Below are 25,793 nucleotides of genomic sequence, written 5' to 3' on the forward strand. Positions count from 1 at the left end.
GCGGGATGCCATCATGTCCACCTGTGGCAGTTCCCACCGACTTGCAATCTGCGTGAAGACTTCTTGATGAAGTCCCCACTCTCCCGGGTGGAGGTCGTGCCTGCTGAGGAAGTCTGCTTCCCAGTTGTCCACTCCCGGGATGAACACTGCTGACAGTGCGCTTACGTGATTCTCCGCCCAGCGAAGAATTCTGGTGGCTTCCGCCATTGCCACCCTGCTCCTTGTGCCGCCTTGTCGGTTTACATGAGCCACAGCGGTGATGTTGTCTGACTGAATCAGAACCAGTTGGTCGCGAAGCAGGGTCTCCGCTTGACGTAGGGCGTTGTATATGGCCCTTAGTTCCAGGATGTTGATGTGAAGGCAAGTCTCCTGACTTGACCACAGACCTTGGAAATTTCTTCCCTGTGTGACTGCTCCCCACCCTCGGAGGCTTGCATCCGTGGTCACCAGGACCCAGTCCTGAATGCCGAATCTGCGGCCCTCGAGAAGGTGAGCACTCTGCAGCCACCACAGGAGAGACTCCCTGGCCCTGGGGGATAGGGTGATTAACCGATGCATCTGAAGATGTGATCCGGACCATTTGTCCAGTAAGTCCAATTGAAAGGTCCTCGCATGGAACCTGCCGAAGGGAATGGCCTCGTATGATGCCACCATCTTTCCCAGGACTCGAGTGCAGTGATGCACCGACACCTGTTTTGGTTTTAATAGGTTTCTGACCAGTGTCATGAGTTCCTGAGATTTTCTCTATCGGGAGATAAACCCTTTTCTGGTCTGTGTCCAGAATCATGCCCAGGAAAGGCAGACGAGTCGTAGGAATCAACTGCGACTTTGGAATATTTAGAATCCAGCCGTGTTGCCGTAACACTTCCAGAGAACGTGCTACGCTTATCAGCAACTGCTCTCTTGACCTCGTTTTTATGATGAGATCGTCCAAGTATGGGATAATTGTGACCCCTTGCTTCCGCAGGAGTACCATCATTTCCGCCATTACCTTGGTAAATATTCTCGGAGCCGTGGAGAGACCAAACGGCAACGTCTGAAATTGGTAATGACAATCCTGTACCACAAATCTGAGGTACGCCCGATGAGGTGGATAAATGGGGACATGAAGATATGCATCCTTTATGTCCAGAGACACCATAAAATCCCCCCCTTCCAGGCTTGCGATGACCGCTCTCAGCGATTCCATCTGGAACCGGAACCTTTTCAGGTACATGTTCAGGGATTTTAAATTCAATATGGGTCCGACCGAACCGTCCGGTTTCAGTACTACAAACATGGTCGAATAATAACCCCTTCCTTGTTGAAGGAGGGGAACCTTGACCACCACCTGTTGAAGATACAATTTGTGAATTGCAGTTAACACTATTTCCCTCTCAAGGGGGGAAGCTGGCAGGGCCGATTTGAGGTATCGGTGAGGGGGCATCTCTTCGAATTCCAGCTTGTATCCCTGAGACACAATATCTATTGCCCAGGGATCCAACTGGGAGTGAACCCACTTGTGGCTGAAATTTCGGAGACGCGCCCACACCGGGCCTAGCTCCACCTGTGGAGCCCCAGCGTCATGCGGTGGATTTTGTGGAAGCCGGGGAGGACTTCTGTTCCTGGGAACTAGCTGTGTTGTGCAGCTTCTTTCCTCTGCCCCTGCCCCTGGCAAGAAAGGACGCACCTCGGACTTTCTTGCTTTTCTGTGATCGAAAGGACTGCATTTGGTAATACGGTGCTTTCTTAGGCTGTGACGAAACATATGGCAAAAAATTTGACTTTCCAGCAGTAGCTGTGGAGACCAGGTCCGAAAGACCCTCCCCAAACAATTCCTCACCCTTGTAAGGTAAAACCTCCATGTGCCTTTTTGATTCGGCATCACCTGTCCATTGCCGAGTCCACAGGACCCTTCTGGCAGAAATCGACATAGCATTTATTCTAGAACCCAGTAGACTAATGTCTCTTTGAGCATCTCTCATATATAGGACAGCGTCTTTTATATGCCCCAGGGTCAATAATATAGTATCCTTTTCTAAGGTATCAAGTTCCTCAGACAGGGTGTCCGTCCATGCTGCCACAGCACTACACACCCAGGCCGACGCGATCGCCGGCCTCAGTAAGGTACCTGAATGTGTATAAATGGACTTCAGGGTACCCTCCTGCTTTCTATCCGCAGCATCTTTGAGGGTAGCCGTATCCTGCGACGGCAGGGCTACCTTCTTGGATAAGCGTGTTAAAGCTTTGTCCACCCTAGGGGAGGATTCCCAGCGTAACCTGTCCGTTGGCGGGAAAGGATACGCCATAAGAATCCATTTGGAAATCTGCAGTTTTTTATCTGGAGATTCCCAAACCTTTTCACATAACTCATTTAGCTCGTGTGAATGGGGAAAGGTCACCACCTGCCTCTTTTCCCCATACATATGAACCCTCTTGTCAGGGACTGGGGTTTCCTCTGTGATGTGCAACACATCCTTAATTGCTATAATCATATAACGGATGGATTTAGCCAATTTAGGCTGTAACTTTGCATCATCGTAATCGACACTGGAGTCAGAATCCATGTCGGTATCTGTGTCAATAATTTGGGATAGTGGGCGCACCTGAGACCCTGACGGCCTCTGCGACATAGGATCAGGCACGGGCTGAGACCCTGACTGTCCTGAGGCTTCAGCTTTTTCCAACCTTTTATGCAAGGAATTAACATTATCATTTAAGACCTTCCACATATCCATCCAATCAGGTGTCGGCGCCGTCGGCGGAGACACCACATTCATTTGCTCCCGCTCTGCTTCCACATAGCCTTCCTCGTCAAACATGTCGACACAAGCGTACCGACACACCACACACACAGGGAATGCCCTTTTTGAAGACAGTTCCCCCACAAGGCCCTTTGGAGAGACAGAGAGAGAGTATGCCAGCACACACCCCAGCGCTATAAACCCAGGAATAACACAGTAACTTAATGTTAACCCAGTAGCTGCTGTTATATTGATTTTTGCGCCTAATGATGTGCCCCCCCTCTTTTTTTACCCTCTTCTACCGTGTATCTGCAGGGGAGAGCCTGGGGAGCTTCCTCTCAGCGGAGCTGTGGAGAAAAAATAAGATTTTACTTACCGATAAATCTATTTCTCGTAGTCCGTAGTGGATGCTGGGACTCCGTAAGGACCATGGGGAATAGCGGCTCCGCAGGAGACAGGGCACAAAATAAAAGCTTAAGGATCAGGTGGTGTGCACTGGCTCCTCCCCCTATGACCCTCCTCCAAGCCTCAGTTAGGATACTGTGCCCGGACGAGCGTACATAATAAGGAAGGATATTGAATCCCGGGTAAGACTCATACCAGCCACACCAATCACACCGTATAACTTGTGATCTGAACCCAGTTAACAGTATGACAAAACGTAGGAGCCTCTGAACAGACGGCTCACAACAATAACAACCCGATTTTTTTGTAACAATAACTATGTACAAGTATTGCAGACAATCCGCACTTGGGATGGGCGCCCAGCATCCACTACGGACTACGAGAAATAGATTTATCGGTAAGTAAAATCTTATTTTCTCTGACGTCCTAGTGGATGCTGGGACTCCGTAAGGACCATGGGGATTATACCAAAGCTCCCAAACGGGCGGGAGAGTGCGGATGACTCTGCAGCACCGAATGAGAGAACTCCAGGTCCTCCTCAGCCAGGGTATCAAATTTGTAGAATTTAGCAAACGTGTTTGCCCCTGACCAAGTAGCTGCTCGGCAAAGTTGTAAAGCCGAGACCCCTCGGGCAGCCGCCCAAGATGAGCCTACTTTCCTTGTGGAATGGGCTTTTACTGATTTTGGCTGTGGCAATCCTGCCACAGAATGTGCAAGCTGAATTGTACTACAAATCCAACGAGCAATCGTCTGCTTAGAAGCAGGAGCACCCAGCTTGTTGGGTGCATACAGGATAAACAGCGAGTCAGATTTTCTGACTCCAGCCGTCCTGGAAACATATATTTTCAAGGCCCTGACAACGTCAAGCAACTTAGAGTCCTCTAAGTCCCTGGTAGCCCCAGGTACCACAATAGGTTGGTTCATGTGAAATGCAGAAACCACCTTAGGTAGAAATTGAGGACGAGTCCTCAATTCCGCCCTGTCAGAATGAAAAATTAAGTAAGGGCTTTTATATGATAAAGCCGCCAATTCTGACACACGCCTGGCTGAAGCCAAGGCTAACAGCATCGACACCTTCCATGTGAGATATTTTAAGTCCACCGTGGAAAGTGGTTCAAACCAATGTGACTTTAGAAAACTCAACACCACATTGAGATCCCAAGGTGCCACTGGAGGCACAAAAGGAGGCTGTATGTGCAGCACCCCTTTTACAAATGTCTGAACTTCAGGTACTGAAGCCAGTTCTTTCTGGAAGAAAATCGACAGGGCCGAAATTTTAACCTTAATGGACCCTAATTTTAGGCCCATAGACAGTCCTGTTTGCAGGAAATGAAGGAAACGACCCAGTTGAAATTCCTCTGTAGGGGCCTTCTTGGCCTCACACCACGCAACATATTTACGCCAAATGCGGTGATAATGTTTTGCGGTTACGTCCTTCCTGGCTTTGACCAGAGTAGGGATGACTTCTTCTGGAATGCCTTTTTCCCTCAGGATCCGGCGTTCAACCGCCATGCCGTCAAACGCAGCCGCGGTAAGTCTTGGAACAGACAAGGCCCCTGCAGTAGCAGGTCCTTTCTTAGAGGTAGAGGCCACGGTTCGTCCGTGAGCATCTCTTGAAGTTCCGGGTACCAAGTCCTTCTTGGCCAATCCAGAACCACGAGTATAGTTCTTACTCCTCTCCTTCTTATGATTCTCAGTACTTTTGGTATGAGAGGCAGAGGAGGGAACACATACACTGACTGGTACACCCACGGCGTTACCAGAGCGTCCACTGCTATTGCCTGAGGGTCCCTTGACCTGGCGCAATATCTGTCCAGTTTTTTGTTTAGACGTGACGCCATCATGTCCACCTTTGGTTTTTCCCAACGGTTTACAATCAGGTGGAAGACTTCTGGGTGAAGTCCCCACTCTCCCGGGTGAAGGTCGTGTCTGCTGAGGAAGTCTGCTTCCCAGTTGTCCACTCCCGGAATGAACACTGCTGACAGTGCTATCACATGATTTTCCGCCCAGCGAAGAATCCTTGCAGCTTCTGCCATTGCCCTCCTGCTTCTCGTGCCGCCCTGTCTGTTTACGTGGGCGACTGACGTGATGTTGTCCGATTGGATCAACACCGCCTGACCCTGAAGCAGAGGTTTTGCTTGACTTAGGGCATTGTAAATGGCCCTTAGTTCCAGAATGTTTATATGAAGAGATGTTTCCATGCTTGACCACAAGCCCTGGAAATTCCTTCCCTGTGTGACTGCTCCCCAGCCTCTCAGGCTGGCATCCGTGGTTACCAGGATCCAATCCTGAATGCCAAATCTGCGGCCCTCTAGTAGATGAGCACTCTGCAGCCACCACAGGAGAGACACCCTTGTCCTTGGCGACAGGGTTATCCGCTGATGCATCTGCAGATGCGATCCGGACCATTTGTCCAGTAGATCCCACTGAAACGTTCTTGCATGGAATCTTCCGAATGGAATCGCTACGTAAGAAGCCACCATTTTTCCCAGGACCCTCGTGCACTGATGCACTGAGACCTGGCCTGGTTTTAGGAGGTTCCTGACTAGCTCGGATAACTCCCTGGCCTTCTCCTCCGGGAGAAACACCTTCTTCTGGACTGTGTCCAGAATCATTCCTAGGAACAGTAGACGTGTCGTTGGAATCAGCTGCGATTTTGGAATATTTAGAATCCACCCGTGCTGACGTAACACTACCTGAGATAGTGCTACTCCGACTTCTAACTGTTCCCTGGATCTTGCCCTTATCAGGAGATCGTCCAAGTAAGGGATAATTAAAATGCCTTTTCTCCGTAGAAGAATCATCATTTCGGCCATTACCTTGGTAAAGACCCGAGGTGCCGTGGACAATCCAAACGGCAGCGTCTGAAACTGATAATGACAGTTTTGTACTACAAACCTGAGGTACCCTTGGTGAGAAGGGTATATTGGGACGTGGAGATAAGCATCTTTGATGTCCAGAGACACCATATAGTCCCCTTCTTCCAGGTTCGCTATCACTGCTCTGAGTGACTCCATCTTGAATTTGAACCTTTTTATGTAAGTGTTCAAGGATTTCAGATTTAAAATTGGTCTCACCGAGCCGTCCGGCTTCGGTACCACAAACAGCGTGGAATAATACCCCTTTCCTTGTTGCAGGAGGGGTACCTTGATTATCACCTGCTGGGAATACAGCTTGTGAATGGCTTCCAAAACTGCCTCCCTGTCGGAGGGAGACTTTGGTAAAGCAGACTTCAGGAACCGACGAGGGGGAAACGCCTCGAATTCCAGTTTGTACCCCTGCGATACTACCTGTAGAATCCAGGGATCCACTTGCGAGTGAGCCCACTGCGCGTTGAAATTCTTGAGACGGGCCCCCACCATATCTGAGTCTGCTTGTAAAGTCCCAGCGTCATGCTGAAGACTTGGCAGAAGCAGGGGAGGGCTTCTGCTCCTGGGAAGCGGCTGCATGGTGCAGTCTTTTTCCTCTTCCTCTGCCCCTGGGCAGAAAGGAGTGGCCTTTTGCTCGCTTGTACTTATGGGAATGAAAGGACTGAGTTTGAAAAGACTGTGTCTTTTTCTGCTGATGTGAAGTGACCTGGGGTAAAAAGGTGGATTTCCCAGCCGTTGCCGTGGCCACCAGGTCCGATAGACCAGCCCCAAATAACTCCTCCCCTTTATACGGCAATACTTCCATGTGCCGTTTGGAATCTGCATCCCCTGACCACTGTCGCGTCCATAATGCTCTTCTGGCAGAGATGGACATTGCACTTACTCTTGATGCCAGGGTGCAAATATCCCTCTGTGCATCACGCATATATAGCAATGCATCCTTTAAATGTTCTATAGTTAACAAAATATTGTCCCTATCCAGGGTATCAATATTCTCAGTCAGGGAATCCGCCCATGCGACTCCAGCACTGCACATCCAGGCTGAGGCGATTGCTGGTCGCAGTATAACACCAGTATGTGTGTATATACTTTTTAGGATATTTTCCAGCCTCCTATCAGCTGGTTCTTTGAGGGTGGCCGTATCAGGGGACGGTAACGCTACTTGTTTAGATAAACGTGTGAGCGCCTTATCTACCCTAGGGGGTGTTTCCCACCGCGCCCTAACCTCTGGCGGGAAAGGATATAGTGCTAATAATTTATTAGAAATTAGCTGTTTTTTATCGGGGGAAACCCACGCTTTATCACACACCTCATTAATTTCATCTGACTCAGGAAAAACTATTGGCAGTTTTTTCACACCCCACATAATACCCTTCTTTGTGGTACTTGTAGTGTCAGAAAGGTTCAATGCCTCTTTCATTGCCGTGATCATGTAACGTGTGGCCCTACTGGACATTACGTTTGTCTCGTCACCGTCGACACTAGACTCAGTATCTGTGTCTGGGTCTGTGTCGACCCACTGAGGTAACGGCCGTTTTAGGGCCCCTGACGGTGTCTGAGACGCCTGAACAGGTACTAATTGATTTGCCGGCTGTCTCATGTCGTCAACAGTTTTTTGCAAATTGCTGACATTATCACTTAATTGTTTAAACACAATCATCCAGTCAGGTGTCGACTCCCTAGGGGGTGACATCACTAACACAGGCAACTGCTCCGCCTCCACCTCATTTTCCTCCTCATACATGTCGACACACGCGTACCGACACACAGCACACACACCGGGAATGCTCTGATAGAGGACAGGACCCCACTTAGCCCTTTGGAGAGACAGAGGGAGAGTCTGCCAGCACACACCCAGCGCTATATATATATATATACAGGGATAACCTTATATAAGTGTTATTCCCTTATAGCTGCCGTTATTATCGTTATTTGCTGCCAAAAATGCCCCCCCTTCTCTTTTTTACCCTGATTCTGAAGTAGGACTGCAGGGGAGAGTCAGGGAGCCGTCCTTCCAGCGGAGCTGTGAGGGAAAATGGCGCTTGTGTGCTGAGGAGATAGGCTCCGCCCCTTCACGACGTCCTTATCTCCCGCTTTTTAGTGTAAAAATGGCAGGGGTTAAAATACATCCATATAGCCCAGGAGCTATATGTGATGTATTCTTTTTGCCACCTAAGGTATATACTGTTATATTGCGTCTCAGGGCGCTCCCCCCCAGCGCCCTGCACCCTCAGTGACCGGAGTGTGAAGTGTGCTGAGAGCAATGGCGCAAAGCTGCGGTGCTGTGCGCTACCTTAGTCTGAAGACAGGATGTCTTCTGCCGCCGATTTCACCGGACCTCTTCGTCTCTTCTGGCTCTGTAAGGGGGACGGCGGCGCGGCTCCGGTGACCCATCCAGGCTGAACCTGTGATCGTCCCTCTGGAGCTAATGTCCAGTAGCCTAAGAAACCCGATCCACTCTGCACTCAGGTGAGTCCGTTTCTTCTCCCCTTAGTCCCACGATGCAGTGAGCCTGTTGCCAGCAGGACTCACTGAAAATAAAAAAACCTAAACTAAACTTTTATTCTAAGCAGCTCAGGAGAGCCACCTAGATTGCACCCTTCTCGGCCGGGCACAAAAATCTAACTGAGGCTTGGAGGAGGGTCATAGGGGGAGGAGCCAGTGCACACCACCTGATCCTTAAGCTTTTATTTTGTGCCCTGTCTCCTGCGGAGCCGCTATTCCCCATGGTCCTTACGGAGTCCCAGCATCCACTAGGACGTCAGAGAAAATGGCACTGGTGAGTGCTGAGGAAGAAGCCCCGCCACCTCGACGGCAGGCTTCTGTCCCGCTTAAATATGTATTTTCTTGGCGGGGGCTCATACATATATACAGTGCCCAACTGTATATATGTTCACTTTTGCCAAAAAGAGGTGCAAATGCTGCCCAGGGCCCCCCCCCCTGCGCCCTTACAGTGACCGGAGTATGTGAGGTGTGTGGGAGCAATGGCGCACAGCTGCAGTGCTGTGCGTTACCTCAGTGAAGACCGGAGTCTTCTGCCGCCGATTTCGAAGTCTTCTTGCTTCTCCTACTCACCCGGCTTCCGTCTTCCGGCTCTGCGAGGGGGTCGGCGGCGCGGCTCTGGGATCGGACGACGAGGGCGAGATCCTGTGTACGATCCCTCTGGAGCTAATGGTGTCCAGTAGCCTAAGAAGCAGGACCTAGCTTCAGAGAGTAGGGCTGCTTCTCTCCCCTCTGTCCCACGATGCAGGGAGTCTGTTGCCAGCAGAGCTCCCTGAAAATAAAAAACCTAACAAAATACTTTCTCACAGCAAGCTCAGGAGAGCTCACTGAACAGCACCCAGCTCGTCCGGGCAGATTCAAACTGAGGTCTGGAGGAGGGACATAGAGGGAGGAGCCAGAGCACACCAGAATCTAAATTCTTTCTTAAAGTGCCCATGTCTCCTGCGGAGCCCATCTATTCCCCATGGTCCTTACGGAGTCCCCAGCATCCACTAGGACGTTAGAGAAATGACAGTTGTTTAGTGTGTATTCTGCACAAGGACCTAATAGTCGGTCAGTAATCCGTTGGATCTGTAACGGTCATAGCGTGTGCTACAGACGCTCTATTGGACCAGTCAGAAAGGCATCATTCAGAATTTGTAGTGTATATAGAGTTCGGCCCATTCTTGCCTATAAATAAGTCTCCTCAACTTTTTGAAGTCCAGGTGATTGCTTGAAACAAAGCAATTGTGTACTGTGTACGCTCCACGGGCCTAATTCAGATCTGATCGCAGCAGCACATTTGTTAGCTAATGGACAAAACCATGTGCACGGGTTGGGATGGTGGGATTCCAGTGGCGGAATGCCGGCGGGGAGTATAACAGGTTCTATTCTCACTCTATGGGTGGGCATAGTCCCTGTTAGCCGGCATGCCTACCGGTAAAATCATGATCGGTCGGAATCCAGGTGTCGGTAATGTGACTGGCGGTCTCCTGACCACCGGTCACATAACTGTATCCCGTGTTCCAATATACAAGTATTTGATATGTCGATATAGATGACCATAGTTTGCAACAGATATTCATAGTTATGCATAAGGTTGGGGGGTTTCCATCCACTTGTTTTTCATCTGTCTTACGATTAACAATGTCTATGAAACAAAAAGGAGTTGATTGGCTGGTACTTTATCTCTCACCAAATCTTAGTACATAGACCCCTGATTTTCATACTCGATACTGCAGCAGGACTATACCTACTTGACGCCTGGCATCTTCCGTTCCAGTGCGCTTGCCTTGGCTTTCGTTTATACTTTTTTTTTTTTCTACTGCACATGTGCAATCTTTACTTGACAGCATAGGTGTCACAATACTTTAGAGAACTGCAGCGCTTTACTGATCATCTTATTCATTAAATGGAGACATGGCCATCCTGCATCTTATGTGGCACTGGCAATTGGCTATTAATAATGCTGCATGACACAGGCCTAAGGTGACATGTTACCCATCTGCAGGAAAGGATCATGCATATGTAATACCTACAATCACTCACCGCCCAACGTATGGGCACAGCTATGTATTACATGGAGATGAATCTTTGCCCTGGGTGACAGAAAGCCTGGCTGCATCCCTACCATGCCTCACCTGGCAAATGATTTGTAATGGAGATTTTTATGCAGGGAGAGTCATTGCCAGCTATATACAACAAAACCCTCCTACTGCTGACAACATGCAGGTGAACATGTGACGCTCAGGGTGAGGATGCGGGTGACACACCCATGCCGCCCTATAACACAGCCGCCGCCCGCTTACCTACACACACACAGGGCAACAGCAACAACGTGCGGGAACCAGGAACAGACACTCTCCCACTAACAGCTAGGCCACGCCTCCTACAAATACCCTCATCACACAGCAGCCAATCGGCGCCTGTCTCATCTGCGTTACACGCCTCGCTTCAACGGGACACGCCCACACCACACTCTCAGCCGGCTTGTGGAGCGGTAGCGCTAGTCAGAGCGAGGCGTGACACGCGGATTCAACCTGACGTCTCCGGTTCGGCAGGCTATTGCATCCCCCCGTGTGGGCGCAGCCTGCCTCTCTCCGGACGTGCTGGGAGCTGCACTAGTGCTCTCCTATGTGGTAACGCAGCGCGGACATAGATAGGCATGAGAGGATAACACTGCCCCCTGGCGTCAGACTTCCTGAACAAGAGTTTAAGTTTTGATTGCTAGTGCTGTTTCACCCGGAAGGTGTTTGAGATAGAACACCAGCTTCCTGTGCTGCTGGTGGTGTCAGCATGAAGAAGGAGCAGGTGGTGCACAGTCAGTTCTCTGTGTGGTATCCCAGGTTTAAGAAGCTCAGTATCAGGAGGTGAGGCACAGCGTGGCTGCATGGTGTACTCCCAGCCTTCCCCCTCACATCATTACTGGTAGTGGTGGCAGTGACGTGCAGTGAGGTCAATGGTTGGGGAGGCACTGGCTAGTATCAGAGCCAGATGTACTCCATATACCACCCTATATATAGCCCATCCCCTCTGCAAGCAGTACAGTATATAGCATGGAGGGCACAGGGTAACACATGGCACAGTGTAATACATAGCACGGGGAGAACAGGTTAACTCAACACTGGGTGGGTCTAGGCTAATCCATAGCACAGGAGGAACAGGGTAACACATGGCACTGGGGGGGCACAAAGTAACAGATGGCAAAGGTGGCACAGGCTAATAGCAAAGGGTAACACCTGGTACAGGGGGTGGCAAAGGATAACACTTGGTATAGATTAACACATGACAGAGTGCCCAAAATAACAGATGGCACAAGGTAACACATTGTACAATGTAATGCATGGCACAGGCTAATACATAGTACAGGGTAAAATGTGGCGGGGGTAAGAGAGAACATATGTCACAGGTTAACACATGGAACAGAGTAATGCATAGCACATGGGGGCACAGGTTAATACATGGCACAGGGAAGCAGTGCCAGGGGACTTTGTGGAGAGAGAGGAGGGGATGCATGGGCACAGTACCTGGTGGTAGCCGGCTGCAGTGTGACACCATACGCTGCAGGAGGGCTGGGAGCATATACTGCTACCTCCTGTCACAGGCTCCCAGCAAAACCTCAGTTGCTGCTGGGTCCTCTCCAAACTAACATCTAGGTGGTCCCCAGAGCCAGCTCTTCCATCAGCAGTATGGGCAGGGAGCATGGAGGAGAGAAGCTGCTGAGATTGAACTGCAACCAGGCAGCATTATTGGCTGCAGCTCTTCCCCACCCCCGCTCCAGGCACTTCTGACATATGGAGAGTAGGCAGGGCTGGTCACTGCCTCTCTGGATTCTCTCTGCAGCACAGCATATTTGGTAACATATCACTATGAAAATTAGTAGAATAATACTAAAAAAGATATGTATAAGTTATAAATATCATCTTTATTATTCCACTAATTTTTGTAGTTAACACTTTGGAGGAGTATGACAGGAGAGGCACTGCCTACCTAGACTGCAGTCCCTGAGTGGTGGGAAGTGTGTCCTGGCACATGCATAGCATTACACACACACACACACACACACACACACACACACACACACACGCGTCTTGCCAGCAGCACACACTCTCAAAAGAGTCGACAAGCATTTTGTATGAAATGACATAATGCAGATGTGATAGCAGGCATGCCAGCATAAAGACCCCTGCCAGTCATAATCAAGCAATGTAAGTTTAACAGCAGCAAAGTACAAATCATCATTAAGCTATGACTGGCCTACTGGCCATTCTGCACTGGTGGGTCCCTGTCACTTGGGCCTGTTGGTGTGGTTGGAAAGGGCTATACACGCATGCTGGTAGCCAACATCATCAAACCACATTGTTGGTATTATTATGATGAAGGTGATAATGATCTGTAAGAGTCCACAGTGCTACACAGCATGAGAGTGTGGGGAGAACAGCATCATCCAGGGCAGTGACAGGGAGGTGACTGCTCATGGGAGAGCTACCATTCTAGTGGGAAAAGAACATCGGTGCGATTGGGACAATAGTGACAGGGTACCAGTGTGAGCAGGGCAATTGTAACAAAAGTGGGTTTTCAGAGCGTGTTTATTGATTCCTATATCATAATTGTGGGAAGTCTGTAAACAAATCAACGTTAGTAACATCTGCTGTATAGTAATAAGTGATAACACTTGCAAAGTTCCATGAAGTCTTGTAATAATGAAATAACACAGGCAGGCTGAGAGCAGGCCGGGACCGACAGGCACAGCAGTCGGCACAGGCCGGGACGGACATTCAGCACATGCACTCCTGTGCTTGAAATGGGCGCCGCAATACAGACTCCCACAAATCTCATGTGGGGCTAACGAGGGTCTGCTTCCTCTCTACCTGAATAATCTGGTTACCAGGGAGCAAATTCTAGGGTCCATGGCGACCTGGCTTCCGGGATTTGTCGAGCCATGAAATAACATACAGTTTTCATTGATTAACATATAGTAGGGGGTTATAGGACATTCTCCTGCCTAGCTTTTCTTCCCAGATATTCGGAGCAGAATCTACAGTATGAGTAACTGGGACAAAACCCACATGTGTTTATATAAGGATGTTTGCTGCTTCAGCTCACATGATTTTTAGGATTTATTTATTTATTTATTTGTTTGTTTTAGCATAATCATCCCTCTGCCAGAAAATGTGAAGGACTATTTACTTGATGATGGCACTCTTGTGGTCTCTGGAAGGTAAAGTGCATTGTGTTTCTCTAGTACTGTAAAATGGGTAGGAGAGATCTTTACTGGATAGTGACATACTATATCATTAGCATGTATTTGTACATTATCATCTACACCTCCCTCCTTATTATTGTTTTAAGATAGTTGCACACATTTAGATGTAATCTTGTAGCCTGAATACATTCTGCCCATACATTTGATTAGCTATATAGCGCAGGTTATGTGGTGAGGTTAAACAACAGTCTCATATAGGGCCCCATCCTTTTTGTCTGCATTAGATTTAAGAACCTCTGAAGATTTTTATCTTTTCAGCCATCATTATTGGAGATTTCTACTTGCAGCACTCTCCCAATTAAGTCTTAATAGGTTGACTTTACAGCAGATTATCCCCCACATTTGTGCATGATTTAGTTTCTGCCACTTGTTAAAAATATGGCACAATCTATCTTAGGCAGACTTTGTAGAGTTATTTTATTTACTAAAGGCCGCCTTGTATATTAAAAAGTTCCCTTACCGGCAGAGGAGTTGAAGTGATTGATATCATATTAACATTTGTTCATTTGAGTGTATGTTATACAGGAGATAAGAAAGAAAATTATAGGTGACCTCATCAAACCACACTGTTGTTGTTGTTATGATGGTGATTTGTAAAGTGCTACACAGAATCAGAGTGTGGGGAGAACAAAGTATACATAAACAGCATAATACAGGGAAGTGACAGGGAGGTGACTGCTCATGGGAGAGCTGCCGTTCTAGTGCATAGGTCAGACAAGAAGAGCGAGATTGGAACAGTAGTGACAGTGGGCCTAATTCAGACCTGATTGTAGCAGCAAATTTGTTAGCAGTTGGGCAAAACCATGTGCACTGCAGGGGGTGCAGATATATCATGTGCGCAGAGAGTTAGATTTGGGTGGGCTGTATTGTTTCTGTGCAAGATAAATACTGGCTGCTTTATTTTTACACTGCAATTTAGATTTCAGTTTGTACACACCCCACCCAAATCTAACTCTCTCTGCACATGTTATATCTGCCTCCCCTGCAGTGCACATGGTTTTGCCCATCTGGTAACAAATTTGCTGCTACGATCAGGCCCAGTGTACCAGTGTGAGCAGGGTAATTGTAACAAAAGATGGGTTTTCAGAGGGTGTTTATTGATTTCTATAGCATGTTAATGGTAAAAAGCTATAAAATCTCCAAAAATCTTGATATTTCTGTGACTACATTTGCAAAAACTTAAGAGTTTTAGAGTCCATGTGACTGTACCCAACCTCCCTGGAGATGGCCGCAAGAGGACAACTGACCCCCAGATAGTGAGAATGGTAGAAAAAGAGCCAGGGAAAACTTCTGAAGAGGTACAAGTTGAACTCCAAGTTCAAAGTATCTCAGTGTCTGACTGCACCATCTGATTCTTTTTGAATGATAGTGATCTCCATTGAAGAAGACCCAGGAGGTCTCCATTTTTTTATGAAAAGCCAGATTGGAATTTGCTAAAATGCATCTAGACAAACCAAAAAGCTTCAGCGGGAATGTCCTTTGGACAGATGAGTCAAAACTGGGGCTTTTTGGCAAGTCACATCAGGTTTATGTTCACAGATGAAATAACTGAAGCTTTCAAAGATAGGAACATCAGTAAAACATGAAGGAGGCTTGATTATGTTTTAGAGCTGCTTTAATTGGTCTGGCATGGGGTGAGGGCCCTGAACCTGTGCATTATACAATGAATGTTCAAGACTAACAAGGCATTCTGAAATAAAGTGTTGGGCAGTGTCAGAAAGTGGTCTTCTTTGTGCCTTGATCTGAATCCTTTCGAACATCTATGTAAAGAGCTAAAACATGCAGACTGAAGGAGGCACCCATTACATTTGTGACAGCTGGAGCAGTTCGCTCAGGAAGAGTGGGCCAGATTACCTGTTGACAAGTACAAAAGTCTAATTGATGGCTGCAAAAATCACCTGATTGCAGTGATTGTCTCTAAAGATTGTGCAAGTAGGTTACGGGTACCATCATTTTTGTACATGCCATTTTCATTTGTTTTATTACTTAAATATTCAGTTGAATCAAAAATCAAATGCAATGTCTGATTTCTATTAAATATGGAATAAACATTAAAGGATGACAATTACTTTTGTAACCTTCACGTTATTTCAGAAAAAAATATGGGTTCTTCTGTCCTTTCATGGAAGGGTACTCTGCAAATTTCTCCACGTCTGTATCTTCCCCTGTCCCTTCTACGCTGTCCTGTTATCTTGTTTGCCTCTTTTTGGGGAGTTTAGTATGATTTCCTCACTTTCCCATGTACTTTACATAGGTTGCACACTGCAGACATTAATGTGCGACATAGCAGTTTTTATTTAAATTGCAAGGGAAGTGGTAGCTTTATGAAAATATCCTGCATAATGTTAACCCGTGAGCACAGGGCACATAAACCAAGGGTAATTGAATTAGCACTCTTATCTTGGACTTAACACATGTTTATTGTAGAAGAACACCTTCATGTTGTTCTTTGAGCTCTGCATAACAGTGGGACCCCAGCTCTGTGGGCGTACTGCTCCCTACCAGGCTCCTTACAGACAGTTCTAAGCCGAGGTCTGAAACCCATATTTTGTAGCTGCATCATTGAGCTGGATAGATCTTTGACCAAGTGCCACTTTGCTAATCAGTTACTTGTTTAGCTTGGTTGGTACAGGAAAGCAAGTATTTTGCTCTCCTGAAGTTAGGCTACTTACCTGGCATACTGAGAATGCAAAATCTGTCTTAAAATACTGCGTTCAGCCCAATTATCACCTCTGGCAATATTGTTTAGAGCTTTTCTATTGTGCATCCTTTTGTGCTGAAAAAAGCTTATATATGTTGTAGCTGCTGAAAGTGAAGCTGCTTTTATTTCTAATGCATGGTGAGAAAATAAAAACCACTGCTTGATTTCGACAAGCCTCCAGAGCTTCTTGCTACAGTAGAAAGCATCATTTTATAATTTTCTCCTGTCTACTTTTTTTAAGCGTTCTTAAAAGGTACACGTTACACACTGACACATGTGTAACTAACACCCCTTTTCCACTGCGACCCGGGAAATTGCCGGATCTACAGTATCACAGTATCAACCCAGCAAATTCCCAGGCCTCAAGTCCGTGACCCTGGTTCGGAGCAGGGTCAGGGACCTGGGACATAGTCCTGGGTCGTTTGCGTTTGCACTGACTAAAATCCCGGGTTTTGTGTCTTCATGTGCAAAAACTCCTCAATTTTTTTTTATTTTTATTTTTAAAGTAAGTAGGAAAGGCGAATGACTAACTTCACTTCAACCGCTGTTTATCCTCTTTCCAGTCTGGCTTTCCTGAGTACTTTCACTACTTTGTAATAATGCTAGTCACACAATGAGGGTAATTGATCCAATATTGCGACAATTGTGGTCCCAAATTGAGCAGTATGCTCATTAACAGTGCTGTTGAAATCACTTGGATCTGTATTGAGCATGCTGGTAGATGTGCTTTGAAGATGACTGCAAATTGGTTTGTGTATGCTGTTCTACTCTGACTTTACTAACAAGCCTCAGTGATGCCTGAAGTAATTGACTTGAGTGCTGAACAGCTGGATCTTGTCCAGGTGGTTCAAGAAAAGAAGACTAAAAAACAGGCGCTCATTGAAAATGGGTTATAGACTGTTCAGAGAAGGGGAATTCGTATTCATTTATAAAGTGGTAAGCTTTTTTCATATCAGATTATTATTTGTTACTATACTGTACTACCAACGAAAGGACTTTTTGTTACGTAATAGAATGCAATGGACTTCCTGCTCCATTAACACTGGGAGAATCTGCAAATGAATGACTGCAATGTCCCTTAAATCTTAACACACTCATACTGGAGGGACTTGTTGATAGAATGTTTTGTACATCCCTTATAATGTCTGCTCTGAACCATTTTTGAGCTCCATTTGGGAACTGGTTCTCTCTTTTTTGTCCAGTTTTTTTTTTTTTTCTCAATATATATTTTATTGAGGTTCAGAACAAACATTAATTTGCAGTATAAAGATGTAAGACATAGCCATATGCATAAGAAAAGACGCATGCAGTCAAACATACATGATACAGAGAAGGCATGGTCTTAAATAATACCTCAGATTTTCCATTTTCCAACAGAGAATACCAAATTTAGGAAACAGACCATTGTAGAACATAATAATAGACTAAATATAGAAAACATTACCTGCCAAGGCCAGCGGACTGCCAACCCATCCATGAAGAAACCATCAAATTAGGAGAAAATGTAAGAGATGGAGTTCTAAGAAGAGTCAAGGAGGGTATATAGGAAGTCAATAGAAGAAGGAAGAGAACAGGAGGAGACAAAGCGTATTGGAAGCCTATGGGAGGGAAATGGGAGGTCTATTATCCAAAAGTTGATGACAGTACCATGTAGTACAGTGAAAGCTTTGTTGGATAGCCAATTTTGTGGGAGTGGGCAACTTATGAATATACTTTCCCCAGCATTGAAACAGTGCAGGAGTCAGGATCTCTATATTAAGAGCCGTTTCCAGCCAATTCCATTGTGTATAGGAAAAGTAGTCTAGAGGTTGCCATGGGTAGAGTGGGAGGAGTGTTGTGTATCCATTGCTGGAGTATGGATTTTCTGCCTACGGCCGAAAAAAGCACCACTAGTTTTTTGTCTTGAGAAGGAATGTGTGGCTGGTCAAGGAGATGACCAAAGAGGGCCCATGAGGCAGTACAATGAAAGAGTATACCTAGCTCAGAAGAATTGTACGTCTGTAGGCCACTCCAAAATGTTTGTATGTGGGGACTGTGCCAAAAGCAGTGCATAATGTCGGCTTTTCGCCGAATCAGAAAGGCCCATTAAATGGCTTCTTTTAGGAGATATGTAAGCCCTGTGCAAAATCTTGTACGACATTTCCTGATAGATACTTGCTGGAATAAGCCTCAGAGATGTAGCAAAACTATCCATCACTGTTTCAGGAGACATAGAGGGGATTTAAGAGGACCATTTATGTAGTTGTGCGAGGTCAGAAGTGGGTATAATTTCTGTGCGAATTCGGACATATATAGTCAAGATGGAGTACGTGCCAGAGTGTAAAAGCGTATCTAAAGGGTTAAGAAAGTCCGGCTTATACAGTTGAGACAGAACAGACTGCAGGTAATGGGAGGCCTGAAAATAGTAGAATTTGGGAAGGGGGCTAATGTCATATTTGTCAACTGCTTCAGCAAAAGTAAGTGGCTTGTTCATAGAGTTAAAGATATTGTGAACGTGTGTAATCCCTGTGGAGTGCCAGGCGTTTAAGGGAAATGAGGCCTGCCCATTTTGGAAATCCAAATTACTGGTAAAAGGGAGAAATAATGAAAGTAGTGTAGACTTAATGATTTCCTAGACATTCTCCGTGCCTTGATAGTGGACGTCAAAGTAGATTGTCAAGGTGGGGTAATTTCAGACTAGTGTTACTTGCATGTAGGATATAGCTAAGGGATAGGGGGGGGCGCAAAATTGGGAATCCAATGTTGAGTCAGTAAAAACGTTTGTGTCCCTAAGCCAGTCCATAGCAAAGTGGAGAAGACATGCCCTATTGTATTGCTCTATGTCTGGCAAATTCAGTCCTCTATTCTGTACTGTCTGGGACAATTTAAGAAAGCTTATTCTGGGCCGCTTATAGGACCATATGAACTTAGAAATGTATGAGTTGAGGAGGGATTAATCAGATTTCGTGAGCAGGATAGGGACCATTTGGAGGACATAGAGCAATTTTGGGAAGCTGGCCATCTTAAGAAGACTACAGCGACCCTGGAGGTTAAGTGGTAAATTTTGCCAGAGACCGAATTCGGTTTGAATTTTAGTGAGGATAGGATGAACGTTGTAGTAGTAGAGGAGGGCGGGATCAGAAGGTAATAAAATACAAAGATAAGTTATGTGAGTAGGAGCCCATCGGAACGGAAAGGGGGTGTCCCACCCTAATGTGACTTGACAAAATATGGCTAGGGCCTTCGATTTATCATAATTGATGGAAAATCCAGCAAAGGAAGGCAAGCGCGCTATAGCTTCCTGCAAAGCTGGGACAGACAGCTTAGGGTGAGAAGAAGAATGTCATCCGCAAATGCTATGATTTTCAATTCTTGAGTGCCTATTTTTATACCCTTAAAGACAGATAAAGTGATGATATAACGTATAAAGGGTTCTAAAGCTAGATTGAAGAGGAGAGAGGACATCCCTGCCTAGTCCTGCTTTCAAGGGTAAAGGGAATGGAGGAGACATTGTTAACTATCACCTGCGCGGTAGGGTAGGTGTAGAGGGAGTTAACAAGGCCACAAAATTTCTCCCCAAAGTGCTGATAGAGTCTTACACTATCAAGGTGAGGCCAGGCAATCTTGTCAATGGCCTTTCCAGTGTCAAGGTTAATTAGAATGTTATTTACAATGTTATGAGAGTGGGTGATACCTGCCAGAGCAGCCCTAATACCTTGCACCATCTATGTTTAATAAAACCCAACTGCGCAGTTGATATAATCGAGAGAGATACATCTGCAGGCGAATAGCCATTAGTTTAGTCAGAACCTTAAAGTACTGATTAAGGAGGGAAATTGGCCTATAAGAGCTAGTTAAGGAAGGGTCTTTACCAGGTTTCGCTATGACAGTTATCTTAGCTTCATTGAACCTGATTGGGGTCTGTTTGGAGGTAAGGATAAGATTATAGAGGGATGTAAGAGTGGGAGCTAAGTCTTCCCAAAGCATTTTATAGAACTCCGCGCCAAAGCCGTCTGGGCCGGGACTCTTATTATTCGGCAGGCTTTTAATAGTGTCAGTAACTTCCTCAGCTGTGATTGGGCTCTACAGGAGGTCTCTCTCCTCTTGGGAGAGGATGGGTAGATTAGCCTCTTCATGAAAAGAGCGGCCCGTATCCATATCATCAGGGCCTTTGGCATATAGGGAGTGATATAAGTGCATGAACTCAGTGCAAATAGTAACGGGGTCTGAGACTATTTTCCCTGAAACTTTAATGGCGTTGACCCACATACGGGACTTGGGTCATTTAATCAAATTAGCCAACAGTCTGCCCGATTTGTTACCCCATTTATGAAACCTATTCCGCTGGTAATCATAAGATAATTGAGCTTGTTCAGTGAGGAAAGTGTTGTAAATGAGTTTGGCTGAAAGATAAGCCTTCTTGTTGGCGGGGGTGTCGTGTCGCACTTAGTGTCTATAATTGTGAAGAGAATTTTTTCCTTTTGGAGTGAGTGTAAGACATAACATGTCCCCTAAGGACCACCTTAGCAGCACCTCAAAATAGTGGTACATCTAGACTCTGGTCGCTATTATCTAAAGTGTATTTAAGCCAGGACTGTCTGAGGTGAAGAAGGAAATCAGTGGAATGGCGTAGGTATGCAGGAAATCGCCAGCATAGGGAAAAGCGATGAGGCAAAGTTAGTTGAATGTGTAAAGATATAGGGGCGTGATCAGAAATTATGATGTCAGCAATTGACGTGAGGGTAAGCTTGGGAAAAAGACAGGTAGAAGTAAAGATGTAGTCAATGCAGGAGTGGGATGAGTGAGGGTGAGAATAGAAAGAGAAGTCTTTCTGGGTAGGGTGAAATATACGCCTCGGGTCAAGTAGGTCCAGTTGTGTGCAGAAGGAGGGCAGCAGTGCGGGTACTTACTCTGGATCTGTCCATGGATGGGTCGACTACCGGATTGAAGTCCCCGCCTACAATCAGATTTTGGTCGCCCCAGGTGAGGAGCGTCGTTAAAAGAGCAGCAAAAAAGCAGTCAGGCGAGACATTGGGTGCATATAGATTAAGGAGAGTATATACAGTGTTGTCAGTAAATACATCTAGCAATATAAATCTGCCTTCAGGATCAAGAAACTTCCTACGAATAGAGTATTGTAAGTTGGTGTGGAAGAGGATAGCCACCCCTCTGCACTTAGTTGTCCAGTTTTTTGATATTGGAAACATATCTTTACTGTTCTATTGATTCACATATTTATTTATTTATTTTGCCAATCTAGATACCTATAAGTAATGACTGTTCTGATTTTGCCAATAATAACTATACCTATTATACATATTCCTTTGTCTGTGCCTACCTCCTACTAAGAAAGTGTAAACTCTTTGGGACAGTGACCACCTGACTTCCATTTATTCCTAATATTTGTACTTTGTTATCCCCTTTATGTATGTTTGTTTTACACATTGTGAGCACAGCATGCGTTATAAGGTTCCTTATGAATGAACTGCTAAATGAATACATATTTAGATTTCCTGTAAAGTAATGCCTTCTTGTGTCATCCTTCGATCCACAGGTTCCATGTGTATGATTTATGAACCACTTGCATCTGAGGCCATTCCTGCTCAGAAAGATTGCTTGAGGACTTTGACTATTTGGTTCCTTTCTTGCGTCAGTGCATTACAGGGTGTAACTCGCAACTGTCTCTTTTATTTGCATGTTCAGGGAAGATTCTCCAGGATGTTCTCAAACAGACCTCAACATTAATGGGGAAGAAGAGGTGCAGGTATAGTAGAATGTTACATACTGAATAACTGCAGTATTTATGATATAAGCATGTATTTACTAAATATAGGTTTGTGAAAGGGCAATAGTAATATATGCAAAACAAGCTTGATTCTCTGCATATTATAGGCCCTACACACTGGCCGATTTTCAGAAAGATATGAACGATCTCGTTCATAAATGAACGAGAACTCGTTCATATCTTTCAGTGTGGAGACTCCAGCGATGAACGATGCGCGGCCCCGCGCTCGTTCATCGCTGGTCTCCCGTCGGCTGTGCATGCAGGCCAATATGGACGATCTCGTCCATATTTGCCTGCACTTCAACGCAGCCGCGTGACGGGGGGAGTGAAGAAACTTCACTCCCCCCGTCACTGCCCCCCCCGCCGCCGGGTCGCTCGTCGGCCGTAACGGCCGTCGGGCACCTCGGCGGCGCATCGGGAAATGAGTAGGGCCCATTACTGTTGCCTTTTTTGAAATCCAGCCTTCAAAGCAGTCGATGACCGTCTGTTTTGAAAATAAAATAAAAAATATTTAAAATATTTAGTAAATATACCACATTCTTTCTTATCTAAAAATGAAGTATAACAAATTCAGTTTTGCAGCATACAGTGCATCCGGAAAGTATTCACAGCGCTTCACTTTTTCCACATTTTGTTATGTAACAGCCTTATTCCAAACTGGAATAAATTCTTTTTTTCCCTCTACACACACTACCCCATAATGACAACCTGAAAAAAGTTTTTTTGAGAATTTATTTAGCAAATTTATTAAAAATAAAAAACTAAGAAATCACATGTACATAAGTATTCACAGCTTTTGCTCAATACTTTGTTGATGCACCTTTGGCATCAATTACAGCCTCAAGTCTTTTTGAATATGTTGCCACAAGCTTGGCACACCTATCTTTGGGCATTTTCGCCCTTTCTTTTTTTGCAGCACCTCTCAAGCTCCATCGGGTTGGATCGGAAGCGTCGGTGCACAGCCATTTTCAGATCTCCCCAGAGATGTTCAATCGGATTCAAGTCTGGGCTCGGCTGGGCCCCTCAAGGACATTCACAGAGTTGTCCTGAAGCCATTCCTTTGATATCTTGGCTATGTGCTTAGGGTCGTTGTCCTGCTGAAAGATGAACCATCACCCCAGTCTGAGGTCGAGCGCTCTGGAGCAGGTTTTCATCCAGGATGTCTCTGTACATTGCTACATTTATCTTTCCCTCTATCCTGACTAGTCTCCCAATTCCTGCCGCTGAAAAACATCCCCACAGCAAGATGCTGCCTCCACCATGCTTCACTGTAGGGATGGTGATGAATGGTGCATGGTTTTCTCCAAACATGACGACTGGCATTCACGCCAAGAATTCAATCTTTGTCTCATCAGACCAGAGAATTTTGTTTCTCATGGTCTGAGCATCCTTCAGGTGCATTTTGGCAAACTCCAGGCGGGCTGCCATGTGCTACTGCTTTTTACTAAGGAGTAGCTTTCGTCTGATTGATGGATTGCTGCAGAGATGGTTGTCCTTCTGGAAGGTTCTCCTCTCTCTCCACAGAAGAATGCTGTAGCTCTGACAGAGTGACCATCGGGTTCTTGGTCACCTCCCTGACTAGGGCCCTTCTCCCCCGATCGCTCAGTTTAGACGGCCGGCCAGCTCTAGGAAGCGTCCTGGTGCTTCCGAACTTCTTCTATGTACGGATGACGGAGGCCACTGTGCTCATTGGAACCTTCAAAGCAGCAGATATTTTTCTGTACCCATCCCCAGATTTGTGCCTCGAGACAATCCTGTCTCAGAGGTCTGCAGACAATTCCTTTGACTTCATGCCTGGTTTGTGCTCAGACATGCATAGTCAAGTGTGGGACCTCATTGAGACAGGTGTGTGCCTTTCCAAATCATGTCCAATCAACTGAATTTACCATAGGTGGACTCCAATTAAGCTGTAGGAACATCTCAAGGATGATCACTGGAAACAGGATGCATCTTTGTGTACAATTTTGAGGACAAAAATTTTATTTTTTCCATTTTGGAATAGGGCTGTAACATAAGAAAATGTTTAAAAAGTGAAGCGCTGTGAATACTTTCCAGATGCACTGTACAGCAGCAACTGTGTTTTCCATTGGAATGTAGTGCAAGAAATTCATTTGTATTTAGTTGTTTTCTGCAGTTGATTGCATTCATATTGAAATTAAAAAACAAAACCATTTTGATGAAAACAAGACTATTATGTGAAAAAGTAGGCTTCTTTGCAGCTATATAAAGATATGCTCTCTGTACACAAGTACACAGTAAAACTCCAAGCTTTATAGTTCATAGATCAGATAAAAAATAATGAAAAAGTCAATGTAGATGAGTAAGCACTCCAGTCAGCGTTTAATGATCAGAAGTGCAAACTGCTGCTATGGAACGTGGTAGTATACTGTGACCTAAATAATATATTTTGTCAATTTAAAAACAATGTCTAAGGCCTTCAAGAGATTGTACAAACAAGGAGAGATGGTCTGTATGTATTGGGTCCCTGGTGCTGATTACTGTGTTTGCAGTCTGAATGGCTAGCCTGTTTTATGGTTGTGTTATTGTAAAGTTTACCTGTCAGGGTCATGGATAGTAGGGGATGAAGCAGAATTTGACAGCAGGTAAGAACCACTTGCCCAATTTAGTCTGCCCCTTAATGAAAGGAGAATTGTAGGTTGTAGGAAAAGAATGGAAATACAGACCAGTTTAGGGTAATATGTAAATGTCGTAGGTGATTTTACTTACAGGTAAGTATTTGTAGTTGTGAGGCTGGAAAATAAAGGCTGTATCACACAGATGGCTCTCTATAGTAGGTGAGGGGAAAAAAAGTAAGGTGCATTAACTGCTATAGAACACAGCTCATTATTCGTTGCCTAAGGATAGCTACACTTCCCTTTTTCAAACCTGCTGCCAAAATTGATCTTGGAACTTAGGAACAGAGGGGCAGATGTATTAACCTGGAGAAGGCATAAGGAAGTGATAAACCAGTGATATGTGCAAGGTGACAAAGGCACCAGCCAATCAGATCCTAACTGTTAATTTACATATTGGAGCTGATTGGCTGGTGCCTTTGTCACCTTGCACATATCACTGGTTTATCACTTCCTTATGCCTTCTCCAGGTTAATACATCTGCCACAGAGTTTGAGAAATGGAAGAAATGTGTGACATTTTAGGCCAGGGATTCAATTAGCAGCGGTAGATTACCCCGGCTAAATGTTCCCCCAGTTATCCCCGAACTCAGGTGTTCTTTGGGATTTTTTGTTCACCTGCCACAGTGGGGCAAAAAAAAATCCTGATAACGAACGGGTTAACGGGTGCTGCAATTCTGTTCACACGCGAATCCGTGGACTTTTCAAGGATTCTGCGTGTTAATACCAGTTAACCCGTGTTAACGCATGTTAATACTCTAACAGGTGTTAACAAACCTATCTGGTTTAAAAGGTAGTACAATTAATTAGCCCTGGGTGTTAAAGCCTGAGGCTACCTTCTTTTTCATCCACAGTAATTTACCGTGGGTAATTGAATCCCGACCTTATATATAATGCTCGATTTCAAATATAGACACACTATTTCTTGCAAGAAAACACCAATGCGTGACA

The 25,793-nt window shown here is 45.6% G+C and overlaps 2 protein-coding genes across 2 annotated transcripts in view; one reads left to right on the forward strand and one right to left on the reverse strand.

Annotated features, from left to right (window-relative positions):
- The window catches only part of NUDT5 (nudix hydrolase 5), a 104,601-nt gene extending 92,403 nt beyond the window's left edge, over nucleotides 1-12,198 (reverse strand). Inside the window, exon 1 of the mRNA XM_063926880.1 lies at nucleotides 12,007-12,198. Coding sequence (XP_063782950.1) covers nucleotides 12,007-12,183 — 177 coding nt within the window. The 5' untranslated portion in view covers nucleotides 12,184-12,198. The remainder of the gene's footprint in view (nucleotides 1-12,006) is intronic.
- CDC123 (cell division cycle 123) overlaps nucleotides 11,033-25,793 on the forward strand; it is a 263,700-nt gene continuing 248,939 nt past the window's right edge. Inside the window, exons 1-3 of the mRNA XM_063926879.1 lie at nucleotides 11,033-11,349; nucleotides 13,629-13,700; nucleotides 22,129-22,189. Of these exons, the coding sequence (XP_063782949.1) occupies nucleotides 11,276-11,349; nucleotides 13,629-13,700; nucleotides 22,129-22,189 (207 nt within the window). The 5' untranslated portion in view covers nucleotides 11,033-11,275. The remainder of the gene's footprint in view (nucleotides 11,350-13,628; nucleotides 13,701-22,128; nucleotides 22,190-25,793) is intronic.

This window comes from Pseudophryne corroboree, chromosome 6, assembly GCF_028390025.1.
Source record: "Pseudophryne corroboree isolate aPseCor3 chromosome 6, aPseCor3.hap2, whole genome shotgun sequence".
Lineage (NCBI taxonomy): Eukaryota > Metazoa > Chordata > Amphibia > Anura > Myobatrachidae > Pseudophryne > Pseudophryne corroboree.